This window comes from Puma concolor, chromosome C2, assembly GCF_028749965.1.
Source record: "Puma concolor isolate L17-30 chromosome C2, mPumCon1.1.hap2, whole genome shotgun sequence".
NCBI classification, from domain to species: Eukaryota; Metazoa; Chordata; class Mammalia; order Carnivora; family Felidae; genus Puma; species Puma concolor.
Genome location: NC_141675.1, coordinates 111004209 through 111023918, shown reverse-complemented (window position 1 = coordinate 111023918; position 19710 = coordinate 111004209). Strand labels below are relative to the sequence as shown.

Sequence of the window (19710 nt, the reverse complement as noted above, 5' to 3'; positions counted from 1 at the left end):
CAACACTGGGATAACAACATGAGCCAAAATCAAGAGTCAGAGGCTCAAATGACTGAACCACCCAAGCGCCCCTCATCCCTCTTATTTGATTGGATAAATCATTACTGCCTTACCTACCTACCTGTGAGAGTATTTTATAAATCACATAGTGCTACATGAATATCAGTGTTATAACCATAATGGATTCTGGGTGTCTGACAGTTGTTTGATGGAAGAAGATAGTCTAAGCCAAAGAACAAGACTCAAGTTTTAACAGAGAGGAAAATATATGAATATTTAAAGTTTCTCCATCAATTGATTTTTCAGGGTTAAAATAAACCTTTGTTTGCAAACTTAGTTTTCTCTTTCAGTGAACTAACTGCATCCTTATAACTGTTCTTTCAAACTTGTGATCATACAGTATACAGAAGAATCCAGCCAAGGCTGACTGAGACAGAGCTGACCACCTGCAGATTCATAGTTCTTCCTTTCTTCATCCTAAAACTTCCAAATGAAAATTTAGTGCCCACCAGAAGACAATGCAAAAGTGAAAGTCTAGGTTGGTAAAAACTAAAAAAAAAAAAAATGAACGTCTGTAAGGTCTGGTTATGAAATAAAGTGATTCAAAGAAACTATAAAAAATATTGTGACTGAATAACCATACAATAAAACCTTGGATTGCAAGTAACTTGTTCTGTGAGTGTTCTGCAAGTTAAGCAAACACTTTAAATTTTAACTTGATAAACGAGCAATGAATGGCAATACAAGTAGCACATGATGCCTAATGTCACATGATCACAACTAAGCCAGTGGTGTTCTCTCTCTCTCTCTCTCTCTCTCTCTCTCTCTCTCTCTCTCACTGCAGGATTGTGAGTGATCCTCTCCCATGCTCAGATGATCAATCTCAGGCTGTGGTGTTTGGAAGCAATCAGTGATTTTTCAGAATGTTGGTAGGTGCCCACAACTGGCACTAAAGCATTTTTTGCCACTTCAAAGCACCTGTGGACAGTCCTTTGCTTTTCCATACAAGAGTTTGCTTAGGAATGCTTTGCTTCACTCTAGGTCAGGCTGACTGCAGATAGAGACCCTTTCCTCTGCTGCCTTATTGCCGGTTACCTTAAATACAGTATGTGACAAAAGGTTATTAATACTGTATTGTAGTCAACATGTGTGTGAATGTATACAATTGTCCCTATGCCCAAAAAGATTCCACTGAGCCAATAGATAGCAGTGATTCTGTTAGTGATAGGGAAAGTCCTACACAATTACCCTCCTCTCTCTTGTCTCCCTCACACCAGCCATGAAGGTTTTCAAGGGTAAGTGCCAGTTATTTTTCCTTCTATTTTGTATTTTCTTTATTATTTTGTATTATATTACAGCATTGTAATATTTTTTAAATCTTTTTAATGTTTATTTTTGAGAGAGAGAGAGAGAGAGAGACAGAGCATGAGCAAGTGAGGGGCAGAGAGACAAGGAGACACAGAATCCAAAGCATGCTCCAGGCTCTGAGCTATCAGCACAGGGCACGATGCAGGGCTTGAACTCATGAACTGTGAGATCGTGACGTGAGCCAAAGTTGGACGCTTAACCGACTGAGTCACCCAGGTGCCCCAGTATTGTAATCATTTTTATATGAATATTTTTGGCTTGTGGAATGAATCATTTGAGTTTCCATTATTTCTTATGAGGAAATTTGCTTTGATATACAAGTGCTTTCGATTATAAGCATGTTTCTAGAACAAATTAAGCTCACAAACCAAGGTTTTACTATATATCTCTATAGAAAGAAAAAAAAATCTCAATAACTTATTTACAGTACACACAGAAAATAATTTGAAATATGAAGGCTAATATTATGAAGATCCTAAGAGAAAAGACAGAAGAACATTTATATGACTTGAGGATAGGCAAAGCTTTCATAAACAGGACATAGAAAGCAACAACTATAGGGGCACCTAGGTGTCTCAGTTGATTGAGTGTCTGACTCTTGATTTTGGCTCAGGTCATGATCACAGATTGTGGGATCGAGCCATGCATCTGGCTCTGCGTGGAGCCTACTTAAGATTCTCTCTCTCTCTCTCTCTCTCTCTCTCTCTCTCTCTTTCTCTCTCTCTCTCTCTCTCCCCCTCTCCCTTGCTTGCTCTGTCTCTCTAAAATAAAATTTTTTAAAAGCAGCAATTATAAAAGAAAAAATAGAAATTAGAATTTATCACAATTAACAACTATTTATCAAAGACACTATTAATAAAAAATGGATAGGCAAATGATACCTCTGGCAGAAAATATTCAAAATACATATATGACACAGAACTGGTATTTAGGATATTTAAAGAATTTCTACAACTCTCTAATAAAAAGTCAAACCATCCAATTTTTAAAACAGGTAAAAGGGGCGCCTGGGTGGCTCAGTTGGTTGAGTGTCTGACTTCAGCTCAGGTCATGATTTCACAGTTCGTGGGTTCGAGGCCCACATCGGGTTCTGTGCTGAGAGCTCAGAGCCTGGAGCCTGTTTCAGATTCTGTGTCTCCCTCTCTCTGTCCCTACCCTGCTCATGCTCTGTCTCAAAAATAAACATAAAAAAAAAAAAAAAAAAACATGTAAAAGACTGGAACACTTTACAAAGGAAGAGATACAAAAAGCCAATAAATGTGTGAAAAAGTGCTATCATTCATCTTCAGAGAAATGCAAATTAAAGCATCCAGACATGAATCATTAACATTATTAATATAGTAATATCTCCAACTTGATCCAATGCAATCCTATCAAAACGCTGGTTGACTTCTTTATAGAAATTGACAAGCTAGTCCTAAAATTTACATGGAGGGGTGGCTGCATGGCTCAGTCGGTTCAGTGTCTGACTCTTGATTTTGGCTCAGGTCGTGGCAATGAGCCCCACATCGGGCTCCATGCTGAGCGTGTCACCTGCCTCACATTCTCTTTCTCTTCCTCTGCCCCTCTCCCCCTGCTTGTACTCTCTTTCTCTCTAAAATAAAGAAAAATAAAATTCATATGGAATTACAATGAATCTAAATAACCAAAACTATTTTGAAAAAGAACAAATAGATAAATTGGACTTTATCAAAAACAAAAACTTTAGTACATGGAAGACACCATCAAGAAAGTGAAAAGACAACCCACAGAATGAGAAAAAATACTTTCAATTCATTTATCCAATAAGAAACTTGTATCTAGAATATATAAAGAACTGTTATAACTCAATAATAAAAAAACCAACCCAATTAAAAAATGGGGAAGGATCTAAAGATATTCTTCAAAAGAGGAAATTCAAATGACCAAAAAGCAAATAAAAAGATGTCCAATGTTATTAATCACTAGAGAAATGCAAATCAAAACCAGGGCATATCATTTCACACCTACTAGGATGGTTGTAATTTTTTTTTTTTTTAAGGAAAATCATAGTGCTGGCAAAGATGTAGAAAAATCAGAATCTTACACACTGCTGTTGTGAATGTAAGATGGTGCAGCTACTTTAGAAAACTATCTGGCCTTCCTCATATGGATAAACACCGAGTTACCATAAAATCCCAAAATTCTACTCCTAGGTACACACCTAAATAGCTAAAAACAACCCAAGTGCCCATCAACTAAGAAATGGATACACAAAATGTGGTATATCCATACAAGAAAATAATATTAGGCCATAAAACAGAATAAACTACTGATACATGCTACAGCATGGATGAACCTTGAAAACATTACGCAAAATGAAAGAAGACTGTCACAAAAGATCACATATTATATTATCTCATTTATTTGACATATCCATAACAGACAAGTTTATAGAAGTAAAAAGCAGATTCATGATTGCTTAGGTCTAGGGAGAGGGGTAGGCGGAAAAGAGGGATAAGAGAGTAATGACTAAAGAGTATGAGGTTTCTTTTTGAAGTGATGTAGTATTTTTAAACTAAGTGTGATAACGGTTGCAGGTTTCTGTGAATATACTAGAAAACCATTGAATTCTATACATTAAATGGGTGAGTTGCATGATATGTAAATTATGTCTCAATAAAATTGTAAAAAAATGTAATTCCCTCCAGAAAGGTAATACATCCTTAATTTATCCAATGGCTTTCCAGTTAAGAGCTACCTGACAAGAAGGTCCAATTAACTAGCTTGGGATAACAGGATTCAGAACACTTACATTTTGATAAAGGAAGAGAACTGGGAGGAAGTCTGGAGCATTCATGCAGCTCGGAGAGGGGAAACCTAAACAGGACACTGCAGGCAGTAAACAGTAAAATCATCATGATTCCAGGGAAAGAGGTACTAAGAAGGGCAAAGCACCACCACATACTTCATTATGGCCTAGAATTAGACCTGTTCTGAAGTCCCACCCTTGTGACACAATTTTCATGTAGCCTTTAGTGACTGCTAAAGGTAACTTTCTATTTTTGAGAAGATAACTGATCTATAAATGTCTCTCTTGTGGTGGAGAAAACCTGCCCTGAAAACTGCTGGAGGAAAGCAAAATATGGATGACAGTATTCTGAATAACGAAGGGCCTGCATTTAATCTGTCTTTAACCCTTTACTAGGGCTCAGGCTGTGCGTCTTACCCAGTAAATAGAAATCCATTATGGAACAAAGTCTTATTTTCTTCTCAGAATCATGGTACCCAAAACATATACAACAGTCAATTTGGTGCAATAAAGCAAGAAATAAAAGGCACATAAGTTGGAATATGAGAAGTAAAATTATCTTTATATGCAAATAATCATCTTTGTAGAAAACCTTAAGGAATACACAAAAAAGCTACTAGAACAAATAAGTGAATTTAGCAAATTACAGAATAAAAGGCCAATATACAAAATGCAGTTGTATGCCTCTTTTACTGGCAAGAACAATCAGAAACTAAAATAACATTGGGGCACCTGGGTGGCTTATTCAGTTAAGTGTCCAACTCTTGGCTTTGGCTCAGGTCATGATCTCATGGTTCATGAGTTTGAGCCCTGTGTTGGGCTCTGTGCTGATATCAAGGAGCCTGCTTGGGATTCTCTCTCTCCCACTCTCTCTCTCTGCCTCTCCCCCATTCGTGCTCTCCTTCTCAGAATAAATAAACATTTTTTAAAAAGAAATTAAAATAACATTAACAATGGCATAAAAAATAAAAATATATAAATCTGATAAAAAGAGCTATAAGACCTATATACTGAAAATTACAAAACACTGTCAAGAGAAATTGAAGAAGACCTAAGTAAATGGTGGGCTGTATCACATTCATAGAGCAGAAGACCCAATACTGTTAAGATGACAATTCTTCCTAAATTGATCAATAAATTCAACACAACCCCAATCAAAATTCCAGCCACCCTTTTTGTATAAGTTGGCAAGCTGATGCTAATATTTATATGAAAGACAAAGAACCTAGCATTACAAAGTGAATTTGAAAAAAGAAGAACAAAGTTGAAGAACCTTCCCTATCTGATTCAAAGACTTATTGTAATCAAGCCAGTGTCGTATTGGCATAAAAACAGGCATATAGATCAGTGGAAGAAAATGAAGAAATAGACTCACTAAATACAGAAGACTGATTTTTCAACAAAGCCTTAAAGGCAAGAAAGGATAATCTTTTTAATAAATGGTGCTAGAACAATTGGCTAAGCATATGCAAATATTTAACTCTGATCCATATACCCCACATACAAAAATTAACTCAGAGTAGATCATAGACCTAAATGTAAAACCTGAAAATTATAAAATTTTTACAGGAAAAGATAGAAAATTCTTTTGACTTTGGGTTAGGCAAACTTAGATAAAACCAAAAACAAGCATGACCCCCCCCAAAAAAAACAACAACAAAAAAAAACTTTTAAGTTGAACTTCATCAAAATTGAAAACTTCTGTTTCTCAAAAGATATTATTAAGAAAAGCAAAAGACAAGCCACACACTGGGTGAAAATGTATGCAAAACATGTATCTGACAAAGAGCTTGTATTTAGAATATATTAAGAACTCTTACAATTCTATAAGACAAATGACCCAATTATTTTTTTTTAATGAGCAAAATATTCGAATAAACTCTTCACCAAAAAAGATAAGCAAATGGTAAATGAGCACATGAAAAAGGTGCTCAACATCACTAGCCATTAAGAAAATGCATATTAAAACCACAATTGCTTCATAGTCACTAGAATGGTTACAGTTTAAAAAGACTGACTACACCAAGTATTGCAAGGATGTGGAAAAACTGGAACTCTAATACAGTGCAGGTGGTACAGCCACATTGGGAAACAATTTAGCAACTTCATAAAGAGTTAAACATACACCTATCATGAGACCCAGCCATTCCACTATTTTTTTCTAATTTTTTTTAATGTTAATTTTTGAGAGAGACACAGAGAGCTTGAGCGGGAGAGGGGCAGAGAGAGAGGGAGACACAGAATCCGAAGCAGGCTCCAGGCTCCGAGCTGTCAGCACAGAGCCCGTCGTGGGGCTCGAACTCACAGGCTGTGAGATCATGACCTGAGCCAAACAAAGTCAGACACCCAACTGACTGAGCCACCGAGGCGGCCCTCCAGCCATTGCACTATTAACCAAAAGGTTTTGTTGACACAAAAACTTGAATGCAAATGTTCATGACAGCTTTCTTTATAATAACTGAAAAAAACCCTAATATCCCAAAATGTGGTATATCCCTAAAATAGAATACTACTCAACAATAAAAGGAAACAAACTACTGATAAAAAAAAAAAAAGTCACAAATGAGTCTCGAAATAATAATTGCACGGAGCAAAAGAAGCCAGACAAAATAGTGTACATATATGATTACATTTATATATAAAAGTGTAGAAAATGCAAACAATCCATAGTGATAAAAAGCAGATTAGGTTGCCTCAGTACTGGGATAAAGGGAAGTGCTGAGAGGGGACAGATTACAAAGGCAAATAAGAAAATGTTTAGTGGTGAGTGATACATTCATTATCTTAACTGCATGATTTCAAGGGTAAATATGTTTGTCAAAACTAATCAGATTATGTAACTTAAATATGCAGCAATAATCCATCAAAGTATACCTCAATAAAGTTATATTTTAAAAGTCCACCTACAAATATAATTTTTTAAAGTAGGAGGAGGGGCACCTGGGTGGCGCAGTCGGTTAAGCATCCGACTTCAGCTCAGGTCACGATCTTGCAGTCCGTGAGTTCGAGCCCCGCGTCAGGCTCTGGGCTGATGGCTCAGAGCCCGGAGCCTGCTTCCGATTCTGTGTCTCCTTCTCTCTCTGCCCCTCCCCCCTTCATGCTCTGTCTCTCTCTGTCTCAAAAATAAATAAGCGTTAAAAAAAAAAATAAAATAAAAAAAAAAATAAAGTAGGAGGAGAGTATTAACTGCATTCAACCCCAAGTACCCTAAATATCTGTTTAATTTCACAAATCATTAGGTTAAATGCAGTTGCTTCTTGCTTAAATGAAGGTATTTTTCAAATTTGTTACACCACCTAGCAACTGAAGCCAAATTCTCTATTAAGGAAAAATTGGGCAAACCACTAAAATGAATTAGCTTGAGAAAGAGCTAAGATCCTCAGTTGGACATTGAATGGATCTCTCCCTCTAATTTCCAAATATTTGGTTCTAAGGGCATAATCCAATTATCCCTACAAAATCTCTTCAAGACTTTTGCTGAAATATTCATTTTTCCTAATCTTCAAAAACATAAAATATTTACTCTTTACAATGACAGTAATAGCTATATCAACACTGTTACAGTCCTGATGTGCTGTGCCGAGTCTTTTAGGTCTGTGAGGTCCCTTTCTAATGGTCCCATTCATAGCATCTGTATTTTAAAATCAATTACTCTAGGAATGCTTTTCTTTTTGTTGGCTTCTTTTTCAATAGTATCTCTTGAATTTATAAACATCAGAGCAAAGAAATTAAAAGATATAACCACATTGCTTAAATGGTTATTTCCTCTTCACCACTTACCCAGCATCTACCTAGATATTCTGATCTATTTATTTTAAAAGGAAAAACCAAGGCAATAGAAATAACGTTTTGATAAGTTATGAACTGTCATTCCCATTCATCTTCAGTCTTTTATTCTCTTCCCACTCTCTTTGGAATTTGCCACTTCTGGCACATGCCCTATACACAAAAGTCAGAATCAATGGATTTCCATTACAAATGTAAAAGGGAAGCTTATTGCTTAGTAATGTTTGATAATCTCACAGTATAATCAAGAGTTGTAAACACACTCCTTAAAAAATGTGTTAATACAGTGGCACTTAAAAAATTAGGGGTGCCTGGGCGGCTCAGTTGGTTAAGATTTCAACTTCAGCTCAGGTCATGATCTCGCAGTCTGTGAGTTCGAGCCCCACGTCAGGCTGTGTGCTGACAGCTCAGAGCCTGGAGCCTGCTTCGGATTCTGTCTCCCTCTCTCTCTGCCTGACTCCCGCTCACACTCGGTCTCTCTCTCTCTCTCAAAATAAGGAATAAACATTAAAAAATGATTTTTTTTTCAACGTTTATTTATTTTTTGGGACAGAGAGAGACAGAGCATGAACGGGGGAGGGGCAGAGAGAGAGGGAGACACAGAATCGGAAACAGGCTCCAGGCTCTGAGCCATGAGCCCAGAGCCCGACGCGGGGCTCGAACTCACGGACCGCGAGATCATGACCTGGCTGAAGTCGGACGCTTAACCGACTGCGCCACCCAGGCGCCCCTAAAAAATTATTTTAACAAAAAAATTTTATATATGTAATATCTGGTATTACTTTATTTTAAAAACACTTGCTTAGAGAGTATTATACTATGCAAAATAAGGTAGTCAAAGAAAGACAAATTACCATGTGATTTCACTCATATGTGGAATTTAAGAAACAAAACAAATAAGCATAGGTTAAAAAAGAGAGAGGCAAACCAAGAAACAGACTCTTAACTATAGAGAACAAACTGATGGTTACCAGTAGGGAGATAGGTAGGGGGATAGGAGATAGGGATTAAGGAGTGCACTTGTTCTGATGAGAACTGGGTGCGTATGTTAAGTGTTGAATCGCATAAATTGTATACCTGAAACTAATACTGTACTGTATGTTGAATAGCTGGAATTTAAATAACAACTTAAGACAGAAAACACTAGCTCTGAAATGAATAAATGAATCAATCAATCAATCGCTTGCTTTGGTGACGGAGGAGGAGGGGAAAGACAAGACGGAGGAAAATAAAAAAGGAGAAGATAAAGTAGCAGCTTAGACTTGAAGGTTCATAGAGCCCAACATATGGAAAATGGCAAGTGCCCCACAAACATTTGTTGAAAACATACATAAATGAACTAGCCTGATTGCACTATCATTTAATCATTCACCTCCACTTTAGTTTACTAGCATCACATCCATCGTATCACATTGTCTCTTTAGCAGCAAAAAAGCAAAGTTTGAGAATCGTTTAAATCTGAGGGACATATTATGGTCAGTTAAGCAATTTTGGTTAGTAAATTTAAGATAGTAAATTTAAGAAACAGAATGAATTCACCTAATGAAAAAGTATTCAATCAAGGATAATACTGTTAAATTAAAAATAAAATCCTAGTTCTGTTGCTTTAGGGTCTATTGTGAGAGTTGTCATCATCTTAGATATAAGGTTTATGTGTACCAACCAGAGTATAACCAGCATGAATCTGTAGAATGTCTAAACTATAAAATATAGACATGTATTATATTTTCATGTACATAAAGTAACTAATTAGCCAAATAGGTAAGTATACCATGGTAAATATATTTTGTGGGCACATTTAGACTAATTACTTAATGAAGAAGTAAAAATAGTTAAATCTTCCAGTAACATAAACTGGTATTTTTGAAGTGCTTCAAAGATTTAAGCCATTTCCTCTCTTAATGCAAACTTTCCTCTGAAGCTATATAAATACTATACTTATAGCAAGTCCTTTTTCCATAGCTAAGAGAAAGATAATATTTGGCTCCGTGTCTAAATTATCACATACTCTGAATTTTAACAAGATACAACAACATGCTAGGAGTATGTTTGAATTTCATCACGGAGTCCCAAGGTTTGGATGTTCACTTACCTCGTACTTTAAAGTACTTTACATGCTTTGCCACAGCCTCTGTAATGCTTTCATCTGGGCAGGTTTTTACACCATTAGGAAACAGGATAGATCGCCTTCTTCTGAGCAACCACTGTTTCTCAGCTTCTCTGTGGTCCAAAGGTAGTTTCTTTTCAGTAGAATGAGAAGGCTCCCCGGATTCCTTGTCAGTCAGGCGAAAAGAAACTGCACTCTTGGGTTCTTGGATATCTTCTAAAGATATGTAGGTTTGTGCTACATAGTGAAAGCATACACAAGTCTTCTGATAATGAATGAAGATACAGAATGAAAAGTAACAAAGAAAAACTGACTTTTGTGCCACATTTGGATTTTGAAGTCAATGCTCAAATTGTAAACATGCATACTTAAGAGGGGAGGCGTGAGCAGTCAATCTTTTCTCCATCTAATTCCTACTCCTTTATTTCAAGATTCTTAGTTGTTAAAATCAACTATATATCCAATTTCAATACAAGAAATAAGCGGAAGTAAGTCTGAAGAAGAAATTACTAATGAAAAGGAAAACCAAAAATATTGAGAGATTTTAAAAGTTTAAATGAAGCAATATCAAAGCCTAACAGAGTAGTATTTGATTCAAGTTCTTACAATGGTCATATTAAATTAAATAATGTTAAAGAGAATACACTAGAGATATAAAGAAAAATAAAAAAATTAAAATTAAAAAGCTTTTTAAATACCTGTTAATGATGGAAGGTTTCCTTCTATCACGACAAATATCAAAATACCCAGAGAAATCTTCCCAAAATGAGGAAACATAATCATTTGGGCCAAAATCAAAGGAATAAGGAGAGGCCAAAATCCTTGAGCACCCAAAAAAGCCTTGAAACTTCCAGTAACGAATTATTACAGGAAAGGTCTAACATTTCAAAGTTTATCTTTGAAAACTGACAACCATTCCAAAACCATTATAAATTAGCTTAAATAAAAATGGTGTCCTTTCAAAATACCTCTCACTTCTTTTCTGAAAGAAGCAGCAGGCTATGAAAGCAGAAGAGATAAGCTAATTAGAACAGATGGAGAGAGACAATTTCTTTATTCTAATCCAGTCAGCTAAGCTCTTTACAAACACGTTCTTTGCCATTACCAGACAGTCCACTTAAAAATAATGTTTCACATATAATTCACTGAGCTTTACAATTTTTCTGAATCTACTAGTTGAACCTGATAGATTCACATGTACTTTGGGTTTTTCTAGGGCCTGTTATTTGTAAACACATAATTTGTAAGCCCAGACTCACTATACCTATCTACTTCAGAAATACAGAGCTACACACAAAACTAGCTCTAGTTTTGTCATAGTTACTGTCTTTCAAATCTCTCTCCTTCGTTAGAAATTTGAAAATCTTTGGTTATAACCACTTAATAACTTCTTCCTTTTATAGAAAATGGGATAGGAAGATAAAGCTAACTCATGATAGAACTGCTGTGAGGATTAAATTCGTTAATACACAGAAAATGCACTATTAGAATACTGCCTGGCACATACTAATCATACAATATTAATGACAGCCACGTGATAACTGTGTTGCTTAATTAGCTATTAAACATGAGGCCCAGAATGTTTATGTACGTGAGGAACTCGCAACCAACAAAGGATAACTTTTACCACAATGGGACTAGATAAAATTCTTTGTATTAGAGCAGTTGCTTTTATCAAACAAACCTAGTAAAAAGCAATTAAACTAGTCAAAGTCCCTGTGGAAGCTAGGATTTACTATCAAATAGCACTGGATTTACATCTTATGTCCTGTGTCTTTGGAGAAGTTCTCTAAAAAAAGAAAAAAAAGTTTTGTTTTTATTTATTTTTGAGAGGGAGAGTGTGTGTGTGTGTGTGTGTGCGCACGCGTGTGCGTGTGCACGCGTGTGCGTGCACATTAGTGGGGGAGGAGAAGAGGATATGAAGCAGGCTCTGTGTTGACAGCAGGGAGCCCAATGCGGGGCTCCAACTCACGAACCGTGAGATCATGATCTAAGCCAAAGTTGGACACTTAACCGACTGAGCCACCAGGAGCCCCTGAAAAAAGAAAAGTTTTGTAAAGATTTAAAGCACATTTCTCTTGAGAATTCTAGAATAGTCAACCCCGATTTCTTCAGCCCTCAAAGGGATGTACTCAGTTTTAAGAGAAGAGACCAGGTAGGTGGGTGTAGACAGGGAAGCCACATACCCACAGAAGTTTGTCTTTTAGCAGCTCCTGGACAATGTTCCCAAATTTCCACAAGATCAAGTTCAGTTACAAGAGACTCTACAGAAGGAAGGAAAAGCCTATGATTTCCCATAAGGTTTTATATACTTCCAGTCAAGCAAGCCTTCGGAGTATACAAGTCCACTCACAGTTCTCCCAGTCCAGACATAGTTCAACAATTACAGGTCGTTTTCACAATTAAAAAAAAAAATACTGAATACAGATGACATTTCATATTTATTTTAGTTCAGCACATTTCCAAATAAACATTACTGAAAGAAAGAAAACCCAAGATAATTTGCTATGAGTAAAAGGCTTAAGCTTGGTATTAAGCCAAAAGCAATTACAGCATAAATGAGTAATTTTATAGAATTAAAAAGCAGGTGACAGTGGAAAGATGAGGACAGCACATAGATTGGAACCAGGTTAGAAATGGCTCTGTATGACAAGAACCCTATTTCCCCCGTAACATAAAAAGAAAACAAACTGATTATAAGAGGCATTAAACTTTTCCTAAATCCTAGTTAAGTGATTAGATATGACAAAAAAAAAAAAAAAAGCTACCACTTTTGTTTATCCCAAGAGTTGCAAATTAAAATTAATATTATCTTCTCTAGGAAGACTTTCCCTGTCCAGTGACAACCCTCTTACTACCTCTCTACCACATCTCACTCTCTCTCTCCCCCGCCACCTCTCTCTCTCTCTCTCTCTCTCTCTCTCTCTCTCTCTCTCTCTCACACACACACACACACACACACACACACACACACACACATGCAGCAAGGCTGAATTCCCTCCTGAGCCCCCAAGAAACTCTATGATCGTTTTTACCAGTAATATTAAAACTATGCATATGTCCATTTCTCCCATTAGCTATAAATGACTCAGGAATAAAAGCTGTGGTTCATTGTTTTGTACCTAGCAAACTGCCTGCTAATAGTACATGCTCCAAAAATGTCTCCTGAACAATCAAATTAACTATATGCTTGTTAAGGCAGAAAGAAAAATTCATCTAACCATCAGTTATTGGAGATGCACTGGGTATTATAAATTCAACAATTTATTTCTAAGAATGGCTCATGATTCTTAAGAAAGGAAAATTACACCTTAATTTGATGAATTGGAAACATGTTTAATATAAAATGTTGATATTCTCAACACATTATTTCCACATGAATTTAGGAAAATGAATTTTAAACAATCTTCAAAACATGATAAAGGACAGTGGTACCTTTGAAAAACATACAAACACAAAAGTTAAGAAGTCATATGAAGATGTATTACATACTTGCTTTCCCAAAGTTAGATGTACAAAATAATTAATAGTCATTTTAAAAAAATCCCCTCCCATACACACACATACTGGGAATAAAATCATGTAATTATAATCATCTTTCTGAGAAATCCCCAAAAGACAAATATCTTTAACAATATAAAGATGGTGACAAGATTAACAAAAATTCAAAAATACTGAGGCTTAACTGACAACTTCAAATTCACATGATTTTGAAATAAAATGTTCCAATTTTTAGCTTCATCTTAAATTGCCTTTGCTTCACTGCCTTATATACAGTTAACAATATAAATCCAAGAGATACTTAAAACAGAAGATTAAAATAATATTCTTAAAAAACATGGTTTTTCAATCTGAGAAAATACAATATAATTGTCCTCTCAAAATTTTCCTGATAACATTAAAAGGTTGTAAAGTGTTTAATCACATATAATACCACCATCATCACATGAATTCAAAACTGTTCCCTAAACATTTAATAAAAACTTATGCTTCATAGGGATCATAGGTCTCTAAAAACTACAATTTAAAAATATAAAAGCAATTTGAGCAATCTGACTTTGCAGATAAATACTGGGTAAACAGAGCTATAAAATTATATATTTAGTTCTAACAATTAATAAATAAGATTTTGAGGGTATTCTTTAATTAAAGTTATGAGGACATCCATTTTATCTTTGATACTTACAGAAAGTGGGTACGTATATTCTAGGATATCAGAATAGGATAGAAGTCAATATTGATATAGCTATTACCTCAAAGAACTATGTTGAGCTACATATGTCATTGTAAAAACCTATTTTGGGTAGCTAAATTTTTTTTGTTCCAAATTTCATTCTGAATGAATGAACTAATTTCCCAGATCCCCATATATGACATCAAAAGAAAAAGAAAACATGTAACAATCACAGCAGAGTAACAATTCCATTTAGCAACTGAGAAAAATAAGCTGCGCTTTGAAAGAGTCAATTTCAATCATCTTCCTAACATCATGTCTTCTTTTAAACTATAAAGAAAGGATGCCGTAAATGGCATTTTCTGAAGCCTTAATACTAAATTCTTCTTTAAAAAAATACATAGTATTCATATTGCATGCTTGAGCCGCAAAGAATAGTATTACAATATAATGTGACTTGTCAACAAATGTGACAAGCACTGGGGCTGGCACCAGGGAGGACCTAACTCCCCTCAACTCCCAGTTATATGGAAGTACAGATCACTTGGTTTTATTATCTACAAAAACATTCCCACATTTACATATGCTATTGCATAATCAGAAGCAAATTTGATCAGAAAAATATCAAATATTTATGAAAGTTTAATTTCTAATAAGTTTCTCTATATCACCCCCATTTTCCACTACATCTACCAGATCCCAACAATCTAATAATATACCTTATTTATTTTAAATAATGTTCAATGACTTATAAAACTACCACAAGTTATTTTCTTCTCTGTGAGCTGACTAACACAAATGCTGGTAAGCAGCTTTCCAGTAATCTTATAGGACATCTGTGTCATGTTTGTACAGATTAACTAGCTACTGCTGCCCTTCTGTTGCTGTAAATGAAGTTTCAAAATGAGCTCTCGAATATCTTCCCGTTTGGTCTTTATTACATGACGAGGAAACCATTTCTCCAAATGAATTGGAAGTTCAAAATTAACAATAGGATCCTAATGAGAGAAAAGAAAATGAAATCCCTTTAGCAGGACAATTCAAACTTGTTTTAGTTTCATTTTACAAGAAATGAAAAATTCCTAACTTTTTTTAGCTTTTTATTTTTAAGTTAAGTCCTCTCTACACCCCACATGGGGCTCAAAGTCATGACTTTGAGATCAAGCGTCACATGCTCTTCTGGCTAAGCCAGCCAGGCACCCTGAAAAATTGCTAACTTTTTAAAATAGCAACTTTACTGAGATAGAATTCACATACTATACAATTCACCTAAAACTATATATTATCATTCCTCCCCAATAATATCAAAAGTTCCAACTGTATACTATAACCCTCACATGCTGAAAGTACCTTTAAGAATTCTCCAAGCAAGGGGCACCTGGGTGGCTCAGTCAGTTAATTGTCCAAATCTTGATCTCGGCTCAGGTCATGATCTCATGGTTTGGGCAGGGGGTGGTAAGGAGCCCCGTGCTGGCTTCTGCACTAACAATGCAGAGCCTGCTTGGGATTGTCTCTCGTCTCTGCCTCTCACCCACTCATGCTCTCTCAGAATAAAGAAAATAAATATGAAAAAAAAGAATTCTCCAAGGAAGCTTCTAGTCAAAAATACCCACCTTCGTAACACCACACCAAAAAAAATGGGGCTGGTTGCCAAGACAACCAACAATGTAATTAGAGAGTTGGAACTTTCAGTCTCGCCTCCCTGACCTCCAGAGAGAGGAGAGGGGCCTCACAAGTAACCCTGGTAATGACTGAAGTAATGAGCTGACGGTTTAAAAAGCAAAGAGTGGTCCCTTGCTTTTAAAATGTCTTCAATACTGTTACCTATAGCATGGCTGATGAGCTAGAAAAGAACACTCATGCTTGTCACTGTACTCATCTAGCTTATGGCTTTCTGAGCTTCTTGAATATATGGGTCTTTTAGTTTTGAAATTTTTCCTTCAAATTTTTGTCTGCCTTTCTCTTCCAACCTAATCTTTCTGGAACTCTAATTACATGTAAATTCAAATTTTTTACTCACATCACACTTGTCTATTCTGTTCTTTATGTTCTTTTTTCTCTCTCAAATACAGTTGAATACTTTCTATTGCCCTATTTATTTGTTTATTTACTCATTTATGGAAGTTTATTTATTTTGAGAGAGAGACAGTGAGCAGGGGAAGGGCAGAGAGAGAGAATCGCAAGCAGGCTGCACACTGTCAGTGCAGAGCCCAACGTGGAGCTTGAACCCACAAACTGTGAGATTGTGACCTGAGCCAAAATCAAGAGCCAGATGCTTAACCAACTGAGCCACCCAGGTGCCCCTATTGCTCTTTTTTTTTTTTTTAATTCTAATCCTGTCTTCTGCTACATCCAAGTCTGCTATTAAACTCAAGCAATAAGTTCCTATTTTTTCTTCCAAGTTTTTATTTAAATTCGTTAGTTAATACATGTATAATATTAATTTCAGGTGTAGGATTTAGTGATTCATCACTTGCATACAACGCTGAGTATTCATCACAAGTCCCAATAAATTCTTTTTTCTTATGTTCTATTTATTTTTGAGACAGAGAGAGAGAGAGAGACAGCCTGAGCAGGGGAGGGACAGAAAGAGAGGGAGACACAGAATCTTGAAGACAGGCTCCAGGCTCTGAGCTAGCTGTCAGCACAGAGCCCGACACGGGGCTTGAGATCATGACCTGAGTCGAAGAAGGATGCTTAACCAACTGAGCCATGCAGGCACCCCAGTGCCAATAAATTCTTAATTTCAGATATATTATTATGAAATTTTAGCTGTAGAATACCCACGTGATCTTTTTTAGCAGGTTCCATCTTTTCATCCATTTTGTTCACTCTATTCTCTCTAACGTATTATTCAAATCATTTTAAAGTTCTTATCCATTAAATAACTCTAATATCTGGATTATATGTGATTTACTTTTTCTTTCTTGATTACCTGTAATATTTTGCTTCTTTGTTTGCCCAGTAATTTGTAATTATATGCTGGTAACTGTGAATAAAGAATTTTTACATACCTTAAAGAAGCTCTCCACATACTGCAGTAAATATACTCCACAATCACTGCTATTATCTTGTTTAGGAACTTTAGGGCATAGGTCCACCATGTTTGTTTTGCTGAATTCACGATGAGTTTTTCGTTTAACTTCCCACTCTACTTCTAAATACCTTGAATCATCAAAAAAGTAGAGTGACTCTAGTAGAAATCTCTTTACTATTATTCAACACAAAGATGGAAAATAATTGCTACCAAATGTGTTGCCTCAAGTCAAATTTCCAAGTTTAACAGTACAAATTATAATATGTGAGGCTTCAAGGGTTGCTATTTAAAAGAAAATCATCTGAGTTTCTAACTAAAAGCTAGACTTTTTTCAACAATCCAACTTTCATAACTCACACACATAAGCTCATTTATATTACTAACAAATTACTAAATTTGTTAATTACTAAACTAATAAATTACTTTAAAACTTGAGTTCCCAGTTGTTTCCAGATCCTACAGTAATTACAAAATTACACACATACATATACACACACACACACTTATATACACACACAAATACCAACCCCCCTTTTTTTTTTGAGTAAGCTCCACACTCAACATGGGGCTTAAACTCAAGACCCTGAGATCAAGAGTCACACGCTTGCTCTACAACTGAGACAGCCAGGCTCCCCAATATATACACACAGAAGTAATAAAAAGGTGAAAGAGTTCTTATTTTCTCTAAAATGATACTTTTGATAACCACTAATAGCTGCAATGCTCCTTTGTAAAATTATGCTTTTTGTTCAGTTATGAATACAAATTTTGATTTTACTTTCAATATATACAAGTTATTATCTGAGAAATATTAGTGCTTTAATATTAACATACTATAGGGGATGTTTATTATTGATTACATTGTAGACCTCATCTAAATACATAATAAAATATAATTCCTGGGGCGCCTGGGTGGCGCAGTCGGTTAAGCGTCCGACTTCAGCCAGGTCACAATCTCGCGGTCCGGGAGTTCGAGCCCCGCGTCAGGCTCTGGGCTGATGGCTCGGAGCCTGGAGCCTGTTTCCGATTCTGTGTCTCCCTCTCTCTCTGCCCCTCCCCCGTTCATGCTCTGTCTCTCTCTGTCCCAAAAATAAATAAACGTTAAAAAAAAAAAATTAAAAAAATAATAATAATAAAATATAATTCCTGATACAGTCTTTTCAGTAATTCTTAAATATCGTAGCTTCAAAATTATTGAGATTTTAGATAACAGACTGAGAGAAAAATTGTCATTACTTACTCTCGTAAATTCTGAACTGTGTTTTGTATAGAAGCAGCTTTCAAGGAATCTAGTATGAGAATGCATGGCCTATGAAAATCAAAAGAAGAAATCAAGATGTACATACTTGTACATGAATTAAACTTAAATATCTGAGAAAACTATTATTATAGCATGTACCTACCTTTTACACATTTTCTTTGGTACTGGTACTGATATATTTGTCTCGGTACTCTGAAATAAAACAGGAATTTTTATGGCTTTGCAATTAAAACCAGTTTGAATACATTAGTGTTCAGTTATTCTTTAAAATGTTTGAAATACTCTGAAATTAAAATTTCAAGTAAGAGTCCTTTTCATCATCTAAAGTGAGCCAATGTTGTTTTTTCAGAAATTCATTGATTTATTTTCTTATACTAGTGAAACAGTATCTTATACTTTTACATGTAGCTTCAAGAAGTTCTAGAACTTTGACATAGCCTAAAAAACAACCTAGAACTTTAATTACTTCTATTCAGAGTTACCATCTCAAGCAAAGATAAACAAGTTAATTTAACCTGACTTTACATACATTCTCTAACTCAATGTATGATGTCACTGGAGACAAATCTGGGAAACAACAGGCCAAACTTAAGCAGAATTCTTTAATGCATAACTTCTTAGTACCTTTATTATTCTAATGTAACAGTGAATCTTTAAGAGATGAATAGGACACAGAGTTTAACCAACTTAACTGACCTTACAATCCTTTTTATCATACTCTGCATCTTACAACAGTTGGTCTAAGGAACTTAATTTGGGAAGACTGTTGTACAAGCAAGAAGAAGGTCTCCTATTGTGCCACCGTTAGAACAGAAAAGGAAACTTCCTTTCTTCTGCCCACCCTATACCAGTAACAGTAAAGACATAAGCCTCTGCCAGGATAGCAAGGCTGCTACTGTCTATACATACAAAAAAAAAAATCGCTAGGTGGCTACCTTAATCAATTAAGACACCAAATCTAGACCATACATAACAGTTTGGAAGTCCATAAAAGAAAAGTTAGGGGTGCCTGGGTGGCTCAGTCGGTTGAGTGTCTGACTTCGGCTCAGGTCATGATCTCACGGCTGGTGAGTTCGAGCCCCGCCTCAGGCTCTGTGCTGACAGCTCAGAGCCTGGAACCTGCTTTGGATTCTGTGTCTCCCTCTCTCTCTCTGCCCCTCCCCCGCTCTTGCTCTGTCTCTCTCTCTCTCTCTCAAAAATAAACATT

At 35.8% G+C, this 19710-nt stretch overlaps 2 protein-coding genes across 12 annotated transcripts in view; both read right to left on the bottom strand.

Annotated features, from left to right (window-relative positions):
* IMPG2 (interphotoreceptor matrix proteoglycan 2) overlaps window positions 1-10993 on the bottom strand; it is an 85416-nt gene extending 74423 nt beyond the window's left edge. Inside the window, exons 1-2 of one of the 5 annotated variants that reach the window (XM_086675558.1) lie at window positions 10730-10993; window positions 10017-10268 (exon numbers count right to left, since the gene is read on the bottom strand). In XM_086675558.1, the coding sequence (XP_086531684.1) occupies window positions 10017-10268; window positions 10730-10814 (337 nt within the window). In that variant the 5' untranslated portion in view covers window positions 10815-10993. Of the gene's footprint in view, window positions 1-446; window positions 530-10016; window positions 10269-10729 lie in introns of those variants that run through there. The other 4 variants (XM_086675557.1, XM_025913513.2, XM_086675560.1 and 1 more) reach the window with 4 other exon arrangements.
* Window positions 10994-13346: 2353 nt separating this feature from the next.
* Window positions 13347-19710, bottom strand: part of SENP7 (SUMO specific peptidase 7) — a 157990-nt gene continuing 151626 nt past the window's right edge. For all 7 annotated transcript variants that reach the window (XM_086675563.1, XM_025913404.2, XM_086675564.1 and 4 more), the window contains 4 exons: window positions 18646-18695; window positions 18483-18551; window positions 17220-17370; window positions 13347-15203 (listed from right to left, as the gene is read on the bottom strand). In XM_086675563.1, coding sequence (XP_086531689.1) covers window positions 15066-15203; window positions 17220-17370; window positions 18483-18551; window positions 18646-18695 — 408 coding nt within the window. In that variant the 3' untranslated portion in view covers window positions 13347-15065. The remainder of the gene's footprint in view (window positions 15204-17219; window positions 17371-18482; window positions 18552-18645; window positions 18696-19710) is intronic.